This window comes from Zea mays, chromosome 1, assembly GCF_902167145.1.
Source record: "Zea mays cultivar B73 chromosome 1, Zm-B73-REFERENCE-NAM-5.0, whole genome shotgun sequence".
Lineage (NCBI taxonomy): Eukaryota > Viridiplantae > Streptophyta > Magnoliopsida > Poales > Poaceae > Zea > Zea mays.
The window spans coordinates 232,145,138-232,169,188 of record NC_050096.1 but is presented as its reverse complement, the minus strand read 5'-3'; the positions used below and the strand labels follow the sequence as shown (position 1 = coordinate 232,169,188).

General features: G+C 46.3%; 1 protein-coding gene across 3 annotated transcripts; it reads left to right on the top strand.

Annotated features, from left to right (window-relative positions):
- Positions 1-15,955: 15,955 nt before the first annotated feature.
- LOC100217307 (uncharacterized) lies at positions 15,956-21,077 on the top strand. 3 transcript variants are annotated; one of them, XM_020547291.3, is made up of 9 exons: positions 15,956-16,381; positions 16,519-16,666; positions 16,802-16,848; positions 17,352-17,406; positions 17,504-17,545; positions 17,667-17,841; positions 20,135-20,195; positions 20,377-20,433; positions 20,542-21,077. In XM_020547291.3, exons 1-9 carry the CDS (start codon positions 16,305-16,307, stop codon positions 20,798-20,800), a joined length of 921 nt encoding a protein of 306 aa, XP_020402880.1. In that variant the 5' UTR covers positions 15,956-16,304; the 3' UTR covers positions 20,801-21,077. The 3 variants fall into 3 exon arrangements, with proteins under 3 accessions (XP_020402880.1, XP_020402875.1, NP_001137126.1); XM_020547286.3 differs by having other exon boundaries at positions 15,959-16,381; positions 20,132-20,195; NM_001143654.1 differs by having other exon boundaries at positions 16,058-16,381; positions 20,348-20,433; positions 20,542-21,073.
- The last annotated feature ends 2,974 nt before the right edge of the window (positions 21,078-24,051 follow it).

Sequence of the window (24,051 nt, the reverse complement as noted above, 5' to 3'; positions counted from 1 at the left end):
ATTCATTATTTTTAATTGATGGCTATTATGGTGTAACACCGACGAGTTCACAACTCAACAAGAGCTCTAGATGCTATCACGAAGAAACAAATGCGTGGAATCGAAGTCTTGGTGCTTAGGAATGCTTTGAGTATGCTTGTGGTACTCCTCCATGCGCCTAGGGGTCCCTTTTATAGCCCCAAGGTAGCTAGGAGCCGTTGAGAACATTCCAGGAAGGCTGATCTTGCCTTCTGTCGCCTGGCGCACCGGACAGTCCGGTGTACCACCGGACACTGTCCGGTGCGGATATCCTTCCTTATTTGGCGAAGCCGACCGTTGGGGTTAGAGAGCCGTTGGCGCACCGGACACTGTCCGGTGCACACCGGACAGTCCGGTGCCTCCTTCTAGCCGTTGGCTCGGCCACGTGTCCCGCGCAGATCGCGCGGCCGACCGTTGGACCGGCCAACCGTTGGCTCACCGGACAGTCCGGTGAATTATAGTCGTACACCGTTAACTTATTCCCGAGAGCGGCAAGTTCGCCTGAGCCAGCCTGGCACATCGGACACTGTCCGGTGCACCACCGGACAGTCCGGTGCACCCAGACAGAGCTGGCTTTGGCTGAACAAGGCCATCTCTTCTCCAATTCGATTTCTCCTGTTTCCAGCACTTAGACACAATACATTAGTCACTAAAACAATGTACTAAGTCTGAGAAACATACCTTTATACTTGATTTGTACTTTGTTCACCACATTGCATAGATCAACACAAAAGCACTTGCGTTGGCACTCAATCACCAAAATACTTAGAAATGGCCCAATGGCACATTTCCCTTTCACCTCCTCTGCCCCCGGGACATGCCCAACTCTGCTGCCAAAATAACCCAGCTACTACATATCCTGCACGCGAACCGAGGAAATCCTCGAAACGCCAAACTCCAGCGTATCGCCCGGTTGTAGCTCCGTCGCTGCCACATTGATCAAGGTTTCCTCGGAAGATGAATCGGCCGACGGCGTGTTCGCAGCAGACGAGGAAGAAGACGACATGGCTACGTACCATCGGCGGCGGCGCGCGGTTTGCTTGACGCGGGCCAGATCTCCGACGAGCAGGAGTGAAAGGGAAATGTGCCCTTGGGCCATTTCTAAGTATTTTGGTGATTGAGTGCAAACACAAGGGCCTAAATGTGAAAATATGCTCATGGATGAACAAAGTGTAAATCACAAGTAAAGGTATGTTTCTAAGCCTTAGTACATTAGTTTTGTGTACTAACATCTTGTCTAAGTGTTAGAAACAGGAGAAAGAAGAAAAGAAAAGAAGTGGAGAGTGGCTGTGTACAGCCAAAGGCTGCTTCGGGCTGGGGCACCGGACTGTCCGGTGTGCACCGGACAGTGTCCGGTGCGCCAGATCAGCGCACCGCAAACCAGCCGCTCTCGGGTTTTTCTCCGGCGACTTCGGCTAAAATTCACCGGACTGTCCGGTGTGCACCGGACTGTCCGGTGAGCCAACGGTCGGCCGGGCCAACGGTCGGCCGCGCGATCGGCGCGCGACACGTGGCCGAGCCAACGGTCGGAAGGGAGCACCGGACTGTCCGGTGTGCACCGGACTGTCCGGTGCGCCAGATCTGCAACGGTCGGTAACGGTCGGCTTCGCTTTCTATGGAAACAAATCGGGCACCGGACAGTGTCCGGTGTGCACCGGACTGTCCGGTGCGCCACGAGACAGAAGGCAAAGATGGCCTTCCAGATTTGTTCCCAACGGCTCCTAGCTGCCTTGGGGCTATAAAAGGGACCCCTTGGCGCATGGAGGAGAATACCAAGCATTCCTACAACTCTTCTAAGCACCAAGACATCAATCTCACGCATTCGTTTCATTGTGATAGCATATAGAGCTCTTGTGGAGTTGTGAACTCTTTGTGTTGCGTTGCGAGCTCTTGTTGCGACTTGTGTGCGTGTTGTTGCTCTGATTTTCGAGTCTTGTGTGCGTTGCTCATTCCCACCTTACTCCGTATTTCTTTGTGAACTCAATTGTAAGGGCGAGAGACTCCAAGTTGTGGAGATTCCTCGCAAACGGGAAAAGATCAAAGGAAAGAAAAACACCGTGGTATTCAAGTTGATCATTGGATCACTTGAGAGGAGTTGAGTGCAACTCTCGTCCGTTGGGACGCCACAACGTGGAGTAGGCAAGTTTTGTACTTGGCCGAACCACGGGATAACCACCGTGTCAACTCTGTGATTGCTTTCTTGTGGTTATCTTGTTTTGAGTTCTCTCTAGCCACTTGGTCATACTTGTGTTAACCCTTAACAAGTTTTTGTGGCTTAAGTTTTGAACTTTTACAGGATCACCTATTCACCCCCCCCCCCTCTAGGTGCTCTCAATTGGTATCGGAGCCGTTCTCTTCAAGAAAGGGACTAACCGCCCGAAGAGATGGATCCTAAGGGGAAGGGAATTGTGATCAACGACAAGGAGAAGGAGTCCTTCGTCAACGAGCCAAGGGATGACAAGTCCAATGACTCGGGCTCGGGCCACAAGCGAAGAGATGGGAAGAAGAAGAAGACAAGACGCATCAAGGAGATCGTCTACTACGACAGCGATGAGTCCTCTTCTTCTCAAAAGAACGACGACCACGACAAACAAAGGAAACCGGTTAATTCGAACTTTTCATTTGATTATTCTCGTATTCCACATAGTTCGAATTCGCATTTGCTTTCCATTCCTCTTGGTAAACCTCCACATTTTGATGGGGAGGACTACGGATTTTGGAGTCACAAAATGCGTAGTCATTTATTCTCTCTCCATCCAAGCATATGGGAGATTGTAGAGAATGGAATGAAATTTGATAGCTCGGATAGCCCTATGTTTATCAATGAACAAATTCATAAAAATGCACAAGCTACTACTGTTCTCTTAGCATCTTTGTGCAGGGAAGAGTACAATAAGGTGAGCGGCTTGGACAATGCCAAGCAGATATGGGACACCCTCAAGATCTCTCACGAGGGGAACGACATCACCATGCTCACCAAGATGGAGTTGGTGGAGGGCGAGCTTGGACGATTCGCCATGATAAGGGGAGAAGAGCCAACTCAAACTTACAACCGGCTCAAGACCCTTATCAACAAGATAAGGAGCTGCGGAAGCACGCGTTGGACGGATCACGACGTCGTCCGCCTAATGCTCAGGTCATTTACCGTTCTTGATCCTCATCTCGTGAACAATATTCGTGAGAACCCCAGGTACACGATGATGACGCCCGAAGAAGTACTTGGAAAATTCGTGAGCGGGCGGATGATGATCAAGGAGGCAAGGTACGTCGATGACGCGTTGAACGGTCCAATCCACGAGCCTCAACCCATTGCTCTCAAGGCATCGAGGAGCAAGGAGGCACTACCAAGCAAGGTGGCGCAAATTGAGGCGGCCGGGCTTAATGATGAAGAAATGGCTCTCATCATTAAGCGCTTCAAGACGGTGCTAAAGGGTCGCAATGGACAGCCGAGCAAGACTAAGACCAAGGGGAAGCGATCATGCTTCAAATGCGGTAAGCTTGGTCATTTTATTGCTAACTGTCCTGATAATGAAAGTGACCAGGAAAAGGGAAACAAGAGGGAAAAGAAGAAGCATTATAAGAAGGCAAAGGGTGAGGCGCATCTAGGCAAGGAGTGGGACTCGGATTGCTCCTCATCCGACTCCGACAATGAAGGACTCGCCGCCACCGCCTTCAACAAATCAACCCTCTTCCCCAACGAGCGTCACACATGCCTTATGGCAAGGGAGAAGAAGGTATGTACTCGCAACTCTACCTATGCTTCTTCAAGTGAGGACGAATCTAGTGATGAGGATGAAGTAGATTATTCATGTTTGTTCAAGGGCTTAGATAGATCTAAGATAGACAAAATTAATGAATTAATTGATGCCTTGAATGAAAAGAATATACTTTTAGAAAAGCAAGAGGATTTGTTGTATGAAGAGCATGATAAATTTGTTGAGGCACAAAAATCCTATACTTTAGAAGTTAAAAGAAATGAAATGCTTTCTTTTGAACTATCTACTTGTCATGAAACCATTTCTACTTTGAAAGGTGTCAACAATGATTTAAATGCTAAATTAGAAGTAGCAAATAAATCCAATTCTTGTGTAGAACATGTTGAAATTTGTACTAGGTGTAAAGATTTTGACATTAATGCTTGTAGTGAACACCTAGTTTCAATTTCCAAGCTTAATGATGAACTGGCTAGTCTTAATGCTCAACTTAAGACTAGCAAGAATGATTTCGATAAGCTAAAATTTGCAAGGGATGCCTATACAATTGGTAGACACCCCTCAATTAAGGATGGACTTGGCTTCAAGAGAGAAGCTAAGGACTTAACAAGCCATAAGGCTCCCATTCCCGCCAAGGAGAAAGGGAAGGCCCCTATGGCTAGTAATGTGCAAAAGAACCATGCTTTTATGTATTATGATAGGAGACAAACTAGAAATGCTTATAGGAGTTATAATGCTTTTGATGATTTTGACTCTCATGCCATGTTTGCTCCTAGTTCCTCTTATGTGTATGATAGAAATGTTACTAGGAGAAATGTTGTTCCTAAGAGAAATACTATTCATCATGTGTCTAGAAAGAATGCTATTCATGCTCCTAGGAAAGTAGTGAATGAACCTTCCACAATTTATTATGCTTTAAATGCTTCCTTTGCTATTTGTAGAAAGGATAAGAAAATTGTTGCTAGGAAGTTAGGGGCAAAATGCAAGGGAGACAAAACTTGCATTTGGGTCCCTAAGGATATTTGCACTAACCTTGTAGGACCCAACATGAGTTGGGTACCTAAGACCCAAGCCTAAATTTGCCTTGCAGGTTTATGCATCCGGGGGTTCAAGCTGGATTATTGATAGCGGATGCACAAACCATATGACGGGGGAGAAGAAGATGTTCACCTCCTACGTCAAGAATAAGGATTCCCAAGATTCAATCATATTCGGTGATGGGAATCAAGGCAAGGTAAAAGGGTTAGGTAAAATTGCAATTTCTAATGAGCACTCTATCTCTAATGTGTTTTTAGTAGAGTCACTAGGATATAATTTACTATCTGTTAGTCAATTGTGCAATATGGGATATAACTGTCTGTTTACAAATATAGATGTGTCTGTCTTTAGAAGAAGTGATGGTTCACTAGCTTTTAAGGGTGTATTAGACGGCAAACTTTATTTAGTTGATTTTGCAAAAGAAGAGGCCGGTCTAGATGCATGCTTAATGGCTAAGACTTGCATGGGCTGGCTGTGGCATCGCCGCTTAGCACATGTGGGGATGAAGAACCTTCACAAGCTTCTAAAGGGAGAACACGTGATAGGTCTAACCAATGTTCAATTCGAAAAAGATAGACCTTGTGCAGCTTGTCAAGCAGGGAAACAGGTGGGAGGAGCGCATCACAGCAAGAATGTGATGACCACTTCAAGACCCCTGGAGCTGCTGCATATGGACCTCTTCGGACCCGTCGCCTATCTAAGCATAGGGGGAAGTAAGTATGGTCTAGTTATTGTTGATGACTTTTCCCGCTTCACTTGGGTGTTCTTTTTGCAGGATAAGTCTGAAACCCAAGGGACCCTCAAGCGCTTCCTCAGGAGGGCTCAAAATGAGTTTGAGCTCAAAGTGAAGAAGATAAGGAGCGACAACGGGTCCGAATTCAAGAACCTTCAAGTGGAGGAGTTCCTTGAAGAAGAAGGGATCAAGCACGAGTTCTCCGCTCCCTACACACCACAGCAAAATGGTGTGGTAGAGAGGAAGAACAGGACGCTCATTGACATGGCGAGGACGATGCTAGGAGAATTCAAGACCCCCGAGTGCTTTTGGACGGAAGCCGTGAACACTGCTTGCCATGCCATCAACAGGGTCTACCTTCATCGCCTCCTCAAGAAGACGTCGTATGAGCTTCTAACCGGTAACAAACCCAATGTATCTTACTTTCGTGTATTTGGGAGCAAGTGCTACATTCTAGTGAAGAAAGGTAGAAATTCTAAGTTTGCTCCCAAAGCTGTAGAAGGGTTTTTGTTAGGTTATGACTCAAATACAAAGGCGTATAGAGTCTTCAACAAATCATCGGGTTTGGTTGAAGTCTCTAGCGACGTTGTATTTGATGAGACTAATGGCTCTCCAAGAGAGCAAGTTGTTGATTGTGATGATGTAGATGAAGAAGATGTTCCGACGGCCGCTATACGGACCATGGCGATTGGAGAAGTACGGCCACAGGAACAAGATGAACGAGATCAACCTTCTTCCTCAACTATGGTGCATCCCCCAACCAAAGATGACGAACAGGTACCTCAAGTGGAGGCGCTTGATCAAGGGGGAGCACAAGATAATCAAGTGATGGAGGAAGAAGTGCAACCGGCACCTCCAACCCAAGTTCGAGCGATGATTCAAAGGGATCATCCCGTCGACCAAATTCTGGGTGACATTAGCAAGGGAGTAACTACTCGATCTCGATTAGTTAATTTTTGTGAGCATTACTCCTTTGTCTCTTCTATTGAGCCTTTCAGGGTAGAAGAGGCCTTGCTAGATCCGGACTGGGTGTTGGCCATGCAAGAGGAGTTAAACAATTTCAAGCGCAATGAAGTTTGGACACTGGTGCCTCGTCCGAAGCAAAATGTTGTGGGAACCAAGTGGGTGTTCCGCAACAAACAGGACGAGCACGGGGTGGTGACGAGAAACAAGGCTCGACTTGTGGCAAAAGGTTATGCCCAAGTCGCAGGTTTGGATTTTGAGGAGACTTTTGCTCCTGTGGCTAGGCTAGAGTCAATTCGAATCTTGCTAGCATATGCCGCTCACCATTCTTTCAGGTTGTTCCAAATGGATGTGAAGAGCGCTTTCCTCAACGGGCCAATCAAGGAGGAGGTGTACGTGGAGCAACCCCCTGGCTTCGAGGATGAACGGTACCCCGACCATGTGTGTAAGCTCTCTAAGGCGCTCTATGGACTTAAGCAAGCCCCAAGAGCATGGTATGAATGCCTTAGAGACTTTTTACTTGCTAATGCTTTCAAGGTTGGGAAGGCCGATCCAACTCTTTTCACTAAGACATGTGATGGTGATTTGTTTGTGTGCCAAATTTATGTTGATGACATAATATTTGGTTCTACTAACCAAAAGTCTTGTGAAGAGTTTAGCAGGGTGATGACGCAGAAATTCGAGATGTCGATGATGGGCGAGTTGAACTACTTCCTTGGGTTCCAAGTGAAGCAACTCAAGGACGGCACCTTCATCTCCCAAACGAAGTACACGCAAGATCTGCTAAAGCGGTTTGGGATGAAGGACGCCAAGCCCGCAAAGACTCCGATGGGGACCGACGGACACACCGACCTCAACAAAGGAGGTAAGTCCGTTGATCAAAAAGCATACCGGTCAATGATAGGTTCTTTGCTTTATTTATGTGCTAGTAGACCGGATATTATGCTTAGCGTATGCATGTGTGCTAGATTTCAATCCGATCCTAAGGAGTGTCACTTAGTGGCGGTGAAGCGAATTCTTAGATATTTGGTTGCTACGCCTTGCTTCGGGCTCTGGTATCCAAAGGGAACCTTTGACTTAGTTGGATACTCAGACTCCGACTATGCTGGATGTAAGGTCGATAGGAAGAGTACATCGGGGACGTGCCAATTCTTAGGAAGGTCCCTGGTGTCATGGAACTCTAAGAAACAAACTTCCGTTGCCCTATCCACCGCTGAGGCCGAGTATGTTGCCGCAGGACAGTGTTGCGCGCAACTACTTTGGATGAGGCAAACCCTCAGGGACTTTGGCTACAATCTGAGCAAAGTCCCACTCCTATGTGATAATGAGAGTGCTATCCGCATGGCGGAAAATCCTGTTGAACACAGCCGCACAAAGCACATAGACATCCGGCATCACTTTTTGAGAGACCACCAGCAAAAGGGAGATATCGAAGTGTTTCATGTTAGCACCGAGAACCAGCTAGCCGATATCTTCACTAAGCCTCTAGATGAGAAGACCTTTTGCAGGTTGCGTAGTGAGCTAAATGTCTTAGATTCGCGGAACCTGGATTGAATTGTAGCATACATGTAGTTATGCTTTTGATCATGTTCCTTTTTGCATTATGTTGCTTATTATGGTGCTCAAGTTGTACAAACACTCCCTGGACCTCACAAGTCCGTTGCAAAGTGATGCACATGTGTAGGGGGAGATGTGTTACAACTTGACCCTTTGAGACTAACCATGTGCTTGAGTTTGATAATTTAGTCTCGAAGGAGGATTGAAAGGGAAAAGGTGGACTTGGACCATGAAAGACTTCCACTGCACTCCGATGAGAGGGTAACTAATTCCAAGTTCATCTCATGAAATCTTATTGCCATTTGCTCTTACTTGAAGACTTTGGTGAGGCAATGGGGTTAACAGGCCAAGATTGATCCCGTTTTGGTGCTTGATGCCAAAGGGGGAGAAAATAAAGGCCAAAGTGATAAATGGATCAGCTACCACTTGAGAGATTTTGAAAATAGTAGAATAGAGTTTTTGTTTTGTCAAAAGCTTTTATTGTCTCTTATTGTCTCTATTTTCAAAAGTTGGCTTCTTGTGGGGAGAAGTGTTGATTATGGGAAAAAGGGGGAGTTTTTGAAATCCGTGGTCAAATTCTTTTGAAATGACTCTCTTTATGCTTCAATATGTGTGTTTGACTTATAGATAGAGATTTGAGTTTGATTTGCAAAAACAAACCAAGTGGTGGCAAAGGATGATCCATATATGCCAAAATTGAATCAAAACCAATTTGAGTTTTTATTTGAAGTGATTTTGCACTTGTTCCACTTGCTTTATGTTGTGTTGGCATAAATCACCAAAAAGGGGGAGATTGAAAGGGAAATGTGCCCTTGGGCCATTTCTAAGTATTTTGGTGATTGAGTGCAAACACAAGGGCCTAAATGTGAAAATATGCTCATGGATGAACAAAGTGTAAATCACAAGTAAAGGTATGTTTCTAAGCCTTAGTACATTAGTTTTGTGTACTAACATCTTGTCTAAGTGTTAGAAACAGGAGAAAGAAGAAAAGAAAAGAAGTGGAGAGTGGCTGTGTACAGCCAAAGGCTGCTTCGGGCTGGGGCACCGGACTGTCCGGTGTGCACCGGACAGTGTCCGGTGCGCCAGATCAGCGCAGCGCAAACCAGCCGCTCTCGGGTTTTTCTCCGGCGACTTCGGCTAAAATTCACCGGACTGTCCGGTGTGCACCGGACTGTCCGGTGAGCCAACGGTCGGCCGGGCCAACGGTCGGCCGCGCGATCGGCGCGCGACACGTGGCCGAGCCAACGGTCGGAAGGGAGCACCGGACTGTCCGGTGTGCACCGGACTGTCCGGTGCGCCAGATCTGCAACGGTCGGCAACGGTCGGCTTCGCTTTCTATGGAAACAAATCGGGCACCGGACAGTGTCCGGTGTGCACCGGACTGTCCGGTGCGCCACGAGACAGAAGGCAAAGATGGCCTTCCAGATTTGTTCCCAACGGCTCCTAGCTGCCTTGGGGCTATAAAAGGGACCCCTTGGCGCATGGAGGAGAATACCAAGCATTCCTACAACTCTTCTAAGCACCAAGACATCAATCTCACGCATTCGTTTCATTGTGATAGCATATAGAGCTCTTGTGGAGTTGTGAACTCTTTGTGTTGCGTTGCGAGCTCTTGTTGCGACTTGTGTGCGTGTTGTTGCTCTGATTTTCGAGTCTTGTGTGCGTTGCTCATTCCCACCTTACTCCGTATTTCTTTGTGAACTCAATTGTAAGGGCGAGAGACTCCAAGTTGTGGAGATTCCTCGCAAACGGGAAAAGATCAAAGGAAAGAAAAACACCGTGGTATTCAAGTTGATCATTGGATCACTTGAGAGGAGTTGAGTGCAACTCTCGTCCGTTGGGACGCCACAACGTGGAGTAGGCAAGTTTTGTACTTGGCCGAACCACGGGATAACCACCGTGTCAACTCTGTGATTGCTTTCTTGTGGTTATCTTGTTTTGAGTTCTCTCTAGCCACTTGGTCATACTTGTGTTAACCCTTAACAAGTTTTTGTGGCTTAAGTTTTGAACTTTTACAGGATCACCTATTCACCCCCCCCCCTCTAGGTGCTCTCAAGGAGCAAGGAGGGTAGGCGAGCGGGTGCACGGTTTCAAAAGGAGGCTAGGGTTTCGCGACACATAGAAAGGTAAGAGAACCTGACCCGCGCTGCCCCACCTTTTTATACTCAGTACGCGACGCTTCGGGAAACCCACAGTCCAACAGTACTACGTTCATCAACGGTCACATCAAAAACCCCCACGGAACCACTTCGAGCGAGGGCAGCGTCTCCACCATCTAGCGACGTCTTCGGCACCAGATGACTTAGTCGAACTGGTCCCTCGAAGGGCAAATGTTGGGGCGAAGGCAAAGACACTACCCTTCGCTCGAAGCCCTCGTCAACTCTGCGCACCTACGGAAGCTAGATGACCGGCGCAGGCTACCCTTCGTCCTTCTCATCGCAAGACGAAGGGCCACGATGAAGTCCCGTCATCCCACGTCCTCACCTAGCCTGGAGGTCCATGTGGGAAGCGGCCCGTCGTATTAGGCCCCGCGACGGCGATGTGTGTTACGGGCCCGATTTGTAATGACTTTCATATAATGACAGTCTGTAACCCTCCATTATGGGAATATCCTAGGGATAATCCAGATGCCTGGGGGCATAAACGTCCTAACATCACGAATAGAGTTAACAAGATGAGGATCAAGGACGGTGAAGGACGTTAGCATAAGTCGGATGACGTCGTGGTCCGTCCATCGCGTGCTTCCATAGCTCCTTATTTTGTTGACGAGGGTCTTGAGCCTGTTGTACGTTTGGGTTGGCTCCTCCCCCCTGATCATTGCGAACCTTTCTAGTTCGCCTTCCACCAACTCCATCTTGGTGAGCATGGTAACGTCGTTCCCCTCATGTGAGATCTTGAGGGTGTCCCAGATCTGCTTGGCATTGTCTAAGCCGCTCACCTTATTGTATTCTTCCCTGCACAAGGATGCTAGAAGAACAGTAGTAGCTTGTGCATTCTTATGGATCTGTTCATTGATAAACATAGAATTATCTGAACTATCAAATTGCATTTCGTTTTCTACTATCTCCCATATACTTGGATGAAGAGAGAACAAATGACTACGCATTTTGTGACTCCAAAATCCGTAGTCCTCTCCATCAAAGTGAGGAGGTTTACCAAGTGGAATAGAAAGCAAATGAGCATTGGAATTATGCGGAATATGAGAATAATCAAAGGAAAAGTTAGAGTTAACTGTTTTCTTCTTTTCCTCGTATTTGTCGTCCTTTTGAGAAGAGGAAGATTTGTCGCTGTCGTAGTAGACAACCTTCCTGATGCGTCTCTTCTTCTTTCCATCTTTCTTCTTTTGACTTGAGTCGGAGTCATTGACTTTGCCGTCCCTTGGCTCGTTGAAGATGGACTCCTTCTCATTGTCGTTGACCACCATCCCCTTTCCCTTAGGATCCATCTCTTCGGGCGATTAGTCCCTTTCTTGAAGAGAACGGCTCTGATACCAATTGAGAGCACCTAGAGGGGGGGTGAATAGGTGATCCTGTAAAAACTTAAAACTTAATGCCACAAACTTGATTAAGTGTTAGAGCAATAAAGCCAAGTGGCTAGAAAGGAGTTCTTGCAAAACACAATAACCACAAAGATATCAACACAGAGAGGCACAGTGGTTTATCCCGTGGTTCGGCCAAGTTCAACACTTGCCTACTCCACGTTGTGGCGTCCCAACGGACGAGGGTTGCAATCAACCCCTCTCAAGTGATCCAAAGATCCACTTGAATACCACGGTATTTCTTTTTCTTTCACTATATCCCGTTTGCGAGGAATCTCCACAACTTGGAGTCTCTCGCCCTTACAAAAGATGATCACAAATGAACACGGAAGTAAGGATGGGATGAGCAACACACACAAGTCCACAGCAATACACACACACACGGCCAAGACTTGAGTTCAAATGAGTATCTCAAAGTTCTCACTAGAACATAGCTCAAATCACTAAGAATGTCAAACGAGTGCGCAAGAACGAAGTGTGAATGATCAAGAATGCTCAAAGTGTGCTTAGTGTTCTCCTCCATGCGCCTAGGGGTCCCTTTTATAGCCCCAAGGTAGCTAGGAGTCGTTGAGAGCATTCTAGGAAGGCAATTCTTGCCTTCTGTCGACTGGCGCACCGGACAGTCCGGTGCACCACCGGACACTGTCTGGTGCAGATTTCTTTCCTATTTTGGCGCAGCCGACCATTGGCGATTTGGAGCCGTTGGCGCACCGGACACTGTCCGGTGCACACCGGACAGTCCGGTGCCCCCTTCAGACCGTTGGCCCGGCCACGCGTCACGCGCGGATTGCGCGGCTGACCGTTGGCTCGGTCGACCGTTGGCTCACCGGACAGTCCGGTGAATTTTAGCCGTACGCCGCCGACGAATTCCCGAGAGCGGCCTTTTCACCAGAGCCAGCCTGGCGCACCGGACACTGTCCGGTGCACCTCCGGACACTGTCCGGTGCACTACCAGACAGTCCGGTGTACCCAGACTGAGCAGAGTCTTGGCTGCTCGAGCCAAGTCTTTTCCAATTGTCTTTTCTCTGATTCTAGCACTTAGACAAATATGTTAGTACACAAAAACTAATGTACTAAGTATAGAATCATACCTTTGTATTGATTTGCACTTTGTCCACCCTTTGGCATATACTCATTCCCTTAATGTGTGTTGGGCACTTAATCACCAAAAACTTATAGAAATGGCCCAAGGGCACATTTCCCTTTCAGTCCTGTGTTTGGAGAATTTCTCTTCCTCCGTTTATTTTGCCCTTTTGGCCTCCACAGCCTTTTCACCCTCATTGTTTTTTGGGAATAATATCTTGCTTTGGAGAGTTGTCCTTGGCTTCGACCTTTTCTGGTACCACTAATGGTGCGGCCATGGGCATCTCTTTAGCTTCCGTTGTTGGCGTGATCGCCATGCAAACATCAATTTCTTTGGCCACCACCATTGTTGTGGTGGCTGTCTTATCTCCCAAAGCCTTAGAAGTAGCTTCTGCTTCAGTAGTCTCCTCATGTGTATCCTCGTAAAGAAAGGCATTCATCATAGGATTTATATGTCTATCTTTCCTTAGGGTTTTTGCTCCAGGTGTCGGAGTCAAGGCTTTTCTTTGGCTTTGCTTCAATTTTGGCCAAAGAAGTTTCATCAAAGTATAGACAATTCAATAACTTCTTTAGTCTCAAAATTTTCCTATAAAAATGTGAACAAGCCATCAAAGAAAGGTATCGTATGACAAATTCTAAGCATTAGTAAAAGTCGAGCAAAATGTCATTATGTGCCCTCGATATTTCTCAAGTCCTAATAGTTAGCCTCAGCTCGACATCTGCTGCTCTTTCTTCAAAATTAACTTTCTTCCTAGCATGTTCACCTTCCTCTGTAGCAAAGATTTTGCGATGTTTGGTCATCATCTTAATTTTTTCTGCTTCCTTTTATTTCCCCCACCTAGTGTTAGCTCGGGTAGTCAAGGTAAACAAACCGATGGTGTCGAACACGCGGTTCAACCATCATTTCTCCGAGGGCAGCGGGAAAAACATCGTCTCCTTTCTTATTGAAATCCAAGGATTTCATTGCATTTATCCTCGATAGCTTTCAACCATTTGTCGCATGGCTCCCAAACTATTTTTTGAACTTATACGTATATTTCAACCTAACAAGACTTGCCTCTTGCTTCATCGTGCTACCTTCCTTCGGCTCTAACGTCGCCCACTGAAAGGGAAATAGGCCTAAAAACCATTTCCACTATTTTTTGGTAATTGACGACCATCACAACCAATTTAGCTAACTAGTTTAGCAAGTTATGATCTCAGGAACTCAGAAAATACTTCAAGAAAGATTAACCATCAAAACAGCGCTTCGTGGGTTGTCTGAGGTTCTAAAGCGGACTGTCCGGAATTACATAGATTATTCTGGACATGAGCTATTTTTAGAAAATTCACATGTGCTCGGACCGTCTGAGCCCTTTCGGCGGACTGTCTGTGACACCTCGATGGACTTCGGAGAGATACTATGCCAAATGCACTTTTCTACTACGGACTATCCGAAGGAAAGAATAGTACCGTCTGAAGTCATGTGAAAACTGTCCGGCCTCAGGAGGGAACCATCCGATCGTTGAAAGACAGAACAACCCGAAGGTGTCTGGTTCGGTAAAATGAATTATAACGCACACGCGGACCATTTGGAGGCACGACCGGGTCGTCCACGTCAGACTTTATCTGACATTCGACGAGACATTTAATGTGATTTTAGCCATTATAACTGACCGTTGCAAAATCCAATCGTTGATGTGCAGGGGCGAACCGTCCGAACCAGGAGCGCGGACCAACCACACGTGGCAGAACAAGGGCAACAACTAGGAAAAGGTTGGTGGCTATAAATACAACCCCAACCACCTCCATTCAACTCATCCAAACTTCCATAACTCTCATTCATTGCAAGAGCAACTCTTCACTTCAAGCACACTCAAAAGTCTCAAAACTCCTCCAAGTGCCATAATTGTGATTTGTAATCTTTAGTGATTAGCGCTTTATAGAGACACTATAAAGAGTGTGACCTTGTGTTTTATTGTTGCTCTTGTTGCTTGGTTTCTTGATCGTGCTTTCTTCCTCTTCTTCTAAATTCTCATTGACTTGTAAAGGTATCAAGAGACACCTAATTATGTGGTGGTCCTTGCGGGGTCTAAGTGACCCTCGAGATTAAGAAGAAGCACTAAACCGGTCTAAGTGACCGTTTGAGAGAGGAAAAAGGTTGAAAAAGACCCGACCTACGTGGCCTCCTCAATGGAGAGTAGGTTCTTCGGAACTGAAGCTCGGGAAACAAATCACCTGTGTCTTTATGTTAATCTTGCATTGTGATTTGATTCTTCCTCTCCCATCTCTCTGAGTTCTCTTGCTTGTGATCATTTTGAGTTAACTCCCAAAGTTATGCGAATTGATTGATCAATCCATGGCAGTAGAACTATCTTCTGCACTCTAATTTCGTCATTACTCGTTCTAACGCTAACCTTGGGTGAAGTTTATGTTCAAAGTTTGTAATTTTCAAGTTTCGTCTATTCACCCCCTCTCTAGACAACTTTCACCCACTCAGTCCTCAGCGTCCAGATATTCAAAGCTAAATGCTCTTGAACCCGATCTCGTGTTCCGATGTATAGGTGCAAACAATATTAAAGACAGTCATACTCATATAACAAGTCGACCTCTTAAATCCAAAATTGGGCTTGATAAGCATTTGAATTATGCCCTTGATATGTTCACCGCTTTTAAAATTATTTTTCATGTAAAACCACTTCTTTACCCACAAATTAGTCCATTTGCTACGGTATGACAGGGTTAGGAACTTGCCTTCCTTTCAATAATCAAAGATGTTGTGTAGACGCTCTTTCTCACGTTTTTGTTTGGTAATGAAGCTAATAGATTTAGCAAAAGCATTATGTACTCTTTCCGTTTCGTTTTAGTTGTCGCTGGATAGTACAAAATGGAACTATCCAGCGATAACTAAAAAGAAAGGAGGGAGTATCTGGTTTTATGACTTGGTTTGTACACGCCTGATAAAAACGCTAAATCTCGTTATTATATTGGGAACATGTCCTAATAGATAAATTCCCGCGGAGTTCAGGTCTCGTTGCCATGACCGGCACACAGCGCATGCCGCACGCTGCCCCCGCTCCGCTGTGGCTTTCATGGCCGTGGCCTTGGTTGACTAATCCAAGATCCCGAAAACAGCAGCAGGGAAAACACAGCGGCGCCCCGGCCCCGCAATCAAACAAGCAGCCCGCCACATCTTTGTCCGGGGTCCGGACTCCGGGTCCGGGAGCTGATCAGCGGCAGGGAACCGACGCGGACGATGAGACAGCAAAGCGTGGGCCCCGCTCGGATCTCGACGGATGACGTCACCCGCACCCGTGGCCTCTAGGCTGGTGCCACCTGTCCACCGGATAAGGTCCGCCCGGGCTCCCATCCCCTCTCGCCTCCCGTCCCCTCCGTCGAACCAAAGCTCGCGAGCCGCAAAGCCGCGGCGACAACCACTTGTTTAAGCCGCGACCTGCGTCCCAGCATCAGTCAGTGCATCAGCATTCATCGCCCCCTGCCTCCCCTTCCATTCGCCCTCCTCCCACTCCACCAGCTCCTGCCTGCCTATAAACCCAGGGCCGCCCTTTGACTCTCCTTCCCTGTCCAGTGGCGGGGCCGCTTCCCTTGCGTTCGCGGAGAGTCTGTCTGTCTGTCTAGCTAGCTAGCTAGCTGCCGAGAGCGTGAGGAGGAAGGGGGATCCATGGCGGCGGAGAACGAGGAGAAGGAGACGGCCTGCGCGGGGTACAAGCACGGGCCGCCATGGGTGTTCAAAGGCAGGCAAGGCCCGCAGCTCTCCTTTCCTTTTTTTTCTTTTCTTCTTTCCCCCCACCTGTTCGATCGAGCCAGTGCGTGATGGATGATGGGTGATGGTCTCTCGCCGCCGCGCTCTCCTTCCTCCTCCTGCTGCACTGCAGCGCATTGTACCAGCTGCATTTGGTGAAGGCGTCGACGGCGCGGGCCTTCGTGCCGCGGGACCTCCGCCTGGTTGAGGCCTTCGGCTACACGCTCGGCGGCATGTTCCTGGCGCGCTACCACGACAGCCCTGCCGGCGAATTCGACGAGGTATACTGCCTGCGCGCACCGCGCCTGCCGCCGCCATTGGCTGCTGCTGCGGGTTCTATCTAATGTTCCTGCAAGATTCGGTTCGACGACCCGGCCGACCCACCGACCGACACCCTTTTTTTTTGGCGCCTGCAGCTCGTGGTGATCGCCGGCATTGTGTGGAACCCGCCGACCTCCTGCGCGTGAGTTCGCCTTCGCTCCGCTTCATGCCTGCATTGCATTCGCATCTTCTGTGGCCTAGTTTAATCCCTTGTAGGCTTCTTCGCCGCTTTCTCCTGCCTGATTGGCCTCGATCAGGGACCCCCCAACAGAAAAGAACAGGGGCAACTTGCAGTATGCGAAGGGGAAAGAAAAAAAACGAAAACCCTCGTGCTTGCGCCAGCCGGCCATAAACAAGCGCCTTATCCCCCATATGATTGTACTTGGCAGCACGGACTGTGCCTTGCTTCTTTCAATTATTCGTAGGCTGGGGAGGGGTGTCCGGGTGCGCTGCACTTGCTCCGCGTGGCCAACTTGCTGCCCTGCGCAGCTCAGCTACAGCCTACAGCCGCCCGTGGTTTCCTACTTTCCTCCGTCTTCGAAATGCAGCAGTTGGATGGAACTCTGAATAGTGGTGACTTGCTTGACTGAGCTTTTTTTCAGTTCTTGCTGCTTCTGATCTACTACTGTATGAGCTTGTTTTCAGGTGGGCTGCCAGGGTGCTGGTGAACAGCGTCGAAGCCTGCCGGCACGGCCGCAAGGTTACTTTGACCACCGGAACTCCTCTGTGTCACGTTTCTTGTCCTGCTGTTTCCCTTTCCCTGAACTGAACTGGAGCCGTCGTCCCGATCTCTGCAGGAGGTAGGACTGCCAAGCCATGTCGCCACATTCTCGTCAAAGGTACCGAGATACCAAAGCCGTTGCTACTTGCTACATTCCGAACGCTTGTGGCAGCTGATTAGGACTGCAAAATGTCGCTGTCGTGAGACTTGTAACCTGTCTGTGTCACATGATGAGACAGAACGAGGCTGCTTCGCTTGGGGATAGACCGTTGGCTAGACCAAACAGCTTCCTCAACATGCTGGGGATCGGGTCGACAGCCTTCGAGCAAGGGAATGGCCGCGAGATTGAGGTTTCAGAGTCCAAGGGCGGCTCGTCTACTCGGCATCTGTGCAACATCAGCCTGCCATTTACCGGTAACAGTCTTCTTATCCATTTAGGTACTGTTTGTTTACCCTCTATATCATATATAATCGAGCTTAAATAAGTTAAGCGTGCAAACAAACAACATAGATTATTGAAGTAGATTATATAATCTAGTTACCTAGATTTATAGGTGGTAATAGATCACGATCCAAATATTATTTTTTTTCCACATTATATTTGATCCCTTACTTAATTTTAGTCTAAAAATAAATAGAAATAGATCCCGATCTGATCCTTAAATTTTGTAGTATAAAATTTAAAGCTCATTACCACCTCTACCTAGATTGTGATAAATCCATAAGCAGATCAGTAGATGGTTATTTTAAATTAATTGTTTGCGTTTTACCTGCTAATAATTTGCGTAAATAAACATCTCTAATAGGATTATGAATTATATAATCTATATAAAATAAGTTGGATTATACAATCCAGCGAGGAAACAAACATGCCCTTAATCTATCGAAACCACGTTGATACGGTTATACAGTAATTGCTAGGCTCAAATGTTGTGCTTGTTTCCTTATCCTTTTGAGCTACGTTTCCCTGAACTTTTTTTTCGGCTATATTACTGAACGTGGACTCTTCAAAATAACATTTTTGAACATGCAAAATGCACTGTTCTTTTTTTAACCAGAACTAGTGCCCAGTAAGATGACTTATCATCAGAAAACGTGAACCAAAACAGTATAAATGGGTATACATTTTAGTGTAAATCATCGATCTATTTCATAACGAAAACACGTATGGAAATAAAAAAAATCTGATTTCAATGCTTTATTTCCTCTATAAATATAAGATCTCTCCAACATCCATGCATTAAGGCTCATTATAACCAGTTTATGATATATACTGATACTAGTTATACAACACGGTGAAGTTATTTATGTCCTACGGTGGACTGCGTAAAAAATCGGTTTTGTACTGCATGTGCTCAAATTTAGGATGGCAATAATGTGAGCTGAAAAGAAAATGGATCAGCATATGCGAGATTTATGGAATTGTGGCAAATGACCTCATTTCTTATAGCGGTTATTTTTTCTTTCTAAATTTCTATTTTATTGCGTTAATGTGTGGGTCGTAAATATATCTTATACATATGGCATAAATGGTAGGAATCCAATACACACTAGATTAATGAACGAGTTAATGCATAAAACAATAAATCGTTTGCGTAAAATATGAATAGAAATATCATAAACAGACTAATAGATGGAAGCGGAGCCATGAACTGAAATATAGGTCGTAAAATTCTATTGACATTGGTATAAATATGTATACAAAATAGCATAAAAATATGATCACCGGCCTGCGGAACCGACGCCTTGCATCTGGGATGCGCCACCACTTCGTGCCTAGGGGAGGATGCCGTCGTCGCTTGCGCCTAGGGAAATCCGCCATCGCTGCTCCCACCTTGGATGGCATCGCAGTTGTATGCGCTCAGGAGTCGACCCTCGCGCGCATGAATCCCGAGATCCGTTGCACCAACCGCTCCCACCTCGTCGTCATGCATGCCTTAGGGGTGTCATTGTTGCTCACATGCCCCTGAGATCCACCGTCGCGCCGCCGCAACCGCTCCCACGTCATCGTTGTGCGCACCTCAAGGGGTCGCTACCGCCTGCACCTCAGGGAGACGCTGTCGCGCTCGAGCCCCACGAGATTCGCCGCCGCGACCGCTGCCACATCACCGTCGTGCGCACCTCATGGGGCCGCTGTCGTGTGCGTGCCCTCGGGATCCGATGCCGCAGTCGCTCCCACCTCGCTGTCGTGCGCGCCTCAGGGATCCGCCGTCGCGAGCGTGTCCCCTGATCCGTCGTCGCAAGCGTGTCCCCCAGATCCGCCGTCGCGCGCTTGCTCCCAGGATCCGCCGTCGCGCGCGCCCCTCAGGGGTGGGGGCGTAACTGTCGACGTAACTGAACCCTAGCGGCTAGCGATCTAGAGCTTCTTTTATAAACACTTTGGACGAGATGCGGCTGAACCGGTTGGCAACATCGGGTCAGGGCTTCCGCTCAACTATTAAAAGCCTAGGGCTCAAAATACATAAACTATATATATAGTAGTCTGAATCTGTCGCATTGGATTTTGTCAAATCACTCTTGACCTCACTTCTTCACTGATGTGGATGTCAAATACGATGAGGTTTTCCTGTATGTCTTTCAGAACGACATGTTTCCTAATGCTATCTATCCTTTTTCACTCTCAAGACGCGCTACTCACGACACGAGCCTCTGCTTTGTTGATCCAATGCTTTTACTTCACTTTCTAACCATATGGAGGCGACAGCAGGATCACATAAGGACCACCAGTGGGCGGGCCCAGCAATCAGAATGTCACTCCCGAGTTTCAGGTCAGGCGAACCAAACCGTATTCCCCCATGATTTCCTTCAAAGAAAGAATTTACGTAGCCATGCGCAGATTTCTACTGAGAAATCGAAAGAAGGGCAAGAAGAAGGGGAAAAAAAAGAGTCCTCGTCAAAATACGTATTGTTTCTGAAACAGGCACGTCTCGCTTGCTTTGCGAATTTCAGCGGACGTACAGTGGACCATCCTGATCTTCTCAAGTACTCCTGTCAAGTAGAATGCAGGTGATGACAAAAAACAAAACTCTGTGAACGTCCTGGGCTAGTGAGCTATCCATTGATGGCGTACGATCTACCCGTATTCGACGCACTGTTGACTGTTTCCTTCCACAGGGTGCGCCCTGTGAAGCCTGCTAGGATCTGGAGTGCAAGAACCACAGAGCCCCAGCAGGAAAAATCCGACGGCGAGGTCAGCAGCTCCGGGTCCAGCGTGGCAGCCGACTTGGACGCCCGAAGCCACAGCATCTCGGTCCTGTTGTCCAGGCCCATCTTCGCGCTCGAGTTCAGCTCCCTGAGGATGCACGTCGACGCTCCCAGGACCGTTGTTCCGCACCGCGACGACAAGAAAGTCGGGTACTCGTCCAGCACTTAAAACGTGATGAAGGAAGGAGCTGTGCCTGTGCAGTTTCTGGTTGGAAGCACAAGAACCCCCGGGAGTTTTGGCCGCGTTTGACCCGGTTGCTTGCGTGAATTCGTGCAGTTTCTGGTTGCTTTTTACTGCGCATCATATTCGTTTCTTGGTTATTTTTTTCTTCTCTCCCTTGGCGGTATTCTTTTTCTTGTTTGTGAGGAAATATGTCGGGTATGCATAGCATAGCAGAGCACTTGTTTGGTTCAAGATTGCAAGTAGTTTGGTTCCTGTTGCAACATTGTCGCAGAGACTTCGACGCATATTATGTGTTCGAAGCAGTAATTTTTTTAAAAAAAAAAGGCACAACGAAGAAGAAAAGGCAATGTGCCACTGGCATAAAAGATTGACCCCCCCCCCCCCCCCCCCCCCCACAAAAAAAAATTCTTTTTCAGTAAAGGTGAACATGCCTGAGGAAACATGCGCAGTGTTCACAGACAAAGAAAAAGGTACTGGTACCACATGAACCCACAGCTACAACATTCGTCAGCTCTAAACAACAGAGGGTGTTTAATTCCACAATAACGCACAAAGACAACAGAAACAGAACACGTGACAAATTGTCGATCCTACAGGTAATCCTGAGCCACCAGTGCTATCCCTAATCTCTGAACCAGTCATGGAGCTACGATGCTATCACCATTGCTTTAGTTTACAAATTTAAATATAACTAAGGTTTAATTTAGATACTATATCTTTCTGTCTTTATTTAAATTAAATCAAATTTATTCCTTATCTTTTAAAGAATACAATCAATTACATCACGTGTGATTGAAATCGAAGCTATACTATTTTATGGGCATGTTCGGTTCGGCTTTTTTCTGAAGAGCTTTTCTAAAAAGCTGACTGTAGGGAAAAACTGACTGTAGTGAGAAGCTGGTGGTTAGAATCTAGATGTTTGGTTCGGCTGCTGTGGAAAGAAACTGGTGGTTAGAATCTGGGTGTTTGATACGGGTACATCATGAACAAGGCTACTATGTACATATTGGTCAAAGCCTCGATCGTGTACATCATGAACAAGGCTACAAGATAGTATTTACCTGCAAAAACAAGGATCTAGATGTTTGATAAGCTGGCTGTAGGAAGAAACTGATGGTTAGTTTGCTCCACAAATAACACATGTGATGTTCATTACAACTAATTTGGTTTCATCCCTAAATAGTTTGCTTCCGTGTCGGCTTAAGGTGAGAAGTCGTCTAACTTCTCATGGACGTGGGCTGCTGGCCGCCTGGCCGATTCTTGGCCGCTGTGGTGAAGCTGCTGCGAGCCGCCGCGTGGTGGAAAGAATCTGGTCACGAAGCTAGCTGTTTGGATGGGCTTCCAGCTTCTGGCGGCCAGAAGTCCACCAAAAGCCGATCCAAACACGGCATATATCCCCTCGATCGCATTCCCCCCCCCCCCCCCCCCCTAGATTAAGATTGTACTTCAAATTTTCTAACTTTCTTATAGTGAGAGCTTTTATGAACTTATCAACGATTTGATCTTCTATATACACAAAATCGACATCAATTATTTTTCTAACCACTCGTTCTCTAACAAAAGGGTAATCAACTTTAATGTGTTTTGTTCTGGCATGAAAAAAACTGGATTAAATACTAGGTGCTTTGCACCTGTCTTGCCAACCCATACCTTCATAAAAAAGGACTTGAAAATTGTGGTTTAAACAGTAAGGTTTGTATCCACGTCATCTCGACGGTAGTATTCACTTTTTTTCCATTACGTTGCATGTTTCCTTGCATCCTAGAAAACAAGATTATTCCCTAGAAAAATAGCAAAACCTCATGTAGATCTAATATCATCTAAACAATTTGTCTAATCTGCATCCAGGGCCGGTCCTAACATTTCGGGGGCCCTAAGCAAAAAATTATATAGAGGCCCCATATAATTAGATATATGTATATATCATCTATACATCTACTAAATACATATCAGTAAAGAAACTGTATATAAGTTACTGTAATATAGAATATTACACATTATTGTTTATAAAATAACATTGGCTGAAATAATAAAAATTTACTTGACACTTCTCATCTTATAAAATTTCTTCTAACATTTTTTGATACAAAATCATCGATTATACTATTGATATCGATATCATTCAATAGCTTCTTCTCGATCATAAAGGCGTCAAACTATTCAACCTTTCTTGACTCATTGCTGATCTTAAATAATTATTCGGTAACTTCAATTTTGAGAAGCTTCTTTCAGCAGATGCAATAGTAACAAACACAGTAAATAATATTCTATAAGCAATAGAGGCATTAGGATAACAATCCACAACTCTGATATGCTCAAAAATCTCCACAGCAGATAATGTGTCGTTAGGCAAAGTAAACTTTAGAATATTCAATTTAGAAATCAAATTATTTAACTCAACATCACATGAACCATCATGAGAGAAAGTGTTTGCAAATTTAGTGCAAAACTCTTCAAGTTCTCTATCATTTAGTGAGCTTAGTGTGCTTGAGCTCAATAAAAACCCAAATATACCTAAACATGGAGAGTTCTTCAAATCTGGTCCTCAAAGAAGTGCTCGTCATGTCAACTAATACCAAAAAATAGTTGACTTGAAAAGCTCTCTCATTTTCTAGAATTTCTTCGTGGCACCTACTTTCATCAAATTGTTTCTTTCTCACCGTTTTACGCTTTATTGGAAATGATGTATTTACACCAAAATCATTTGCAATATCTTTAACAATGGTTACCAGCGAGCAGCGGCTAGAGATTTTGGGAATAGAATAAATATATACCATACATATATATAAGAGTATATATCTATTTAGGTAGGACTGGGGGCCCTACTAACTTTTGGGGGCCCTGAGCGGCGGCATACCCTGCCTACCCTCAGGGCCGGGCCTGTCTGCATCTAGGTAACCGTTTACTATCATTGACAGAGATTTACAAATCTTCACACCGAGATTAGTATAAGATTTGATATATCTTACTATTAACTTTACTGTTGTCCGATGCATTGTAGTAGGAGCATGCAGATACTAATATACCTTGAGAACGCCGGAATGCAATATCAGGTATAGTCAAAGTCAAAATATTGAAGAGCACCCACTGTCTATGTGTTTGATTGACTGCTGCTCGCATGCAGTTGCATTCGTGGGTCCGTAAAGTGTTGTTTACTCTTCTTTACAGACGCAGGCTGCTCAGATGCAAATATTGGCTTCCGGCCAGGTCCATGCCATACGCCCACGTTTCACGTA

Excerpts from the sequence above, each read along its gene's own strand:
- LOC100217307 (XM_020547286.3), top strand. The coding sequence starts at position 16,305 with ATGGCGGCGGAGAACGAGGAGAAGGAGACGGCCTGCGCGGGGTACAAG. Across the intron at positions 16,382-16,518 it reads CCATGGGTGTTCAAAGGCAG|CGCATTGTACCAGCTGCATT; the intron begins GCAAGGCCCGCA and ends GCTGCACTGCAG. Across the intron at positions 17,546-17,666 it reads TCGCCACATTCTCGTCAAAG|AACGAGGCTGCTTCGCTTGG; the intron begins GTACCGAGATAC and ends ATGATGAGACAG.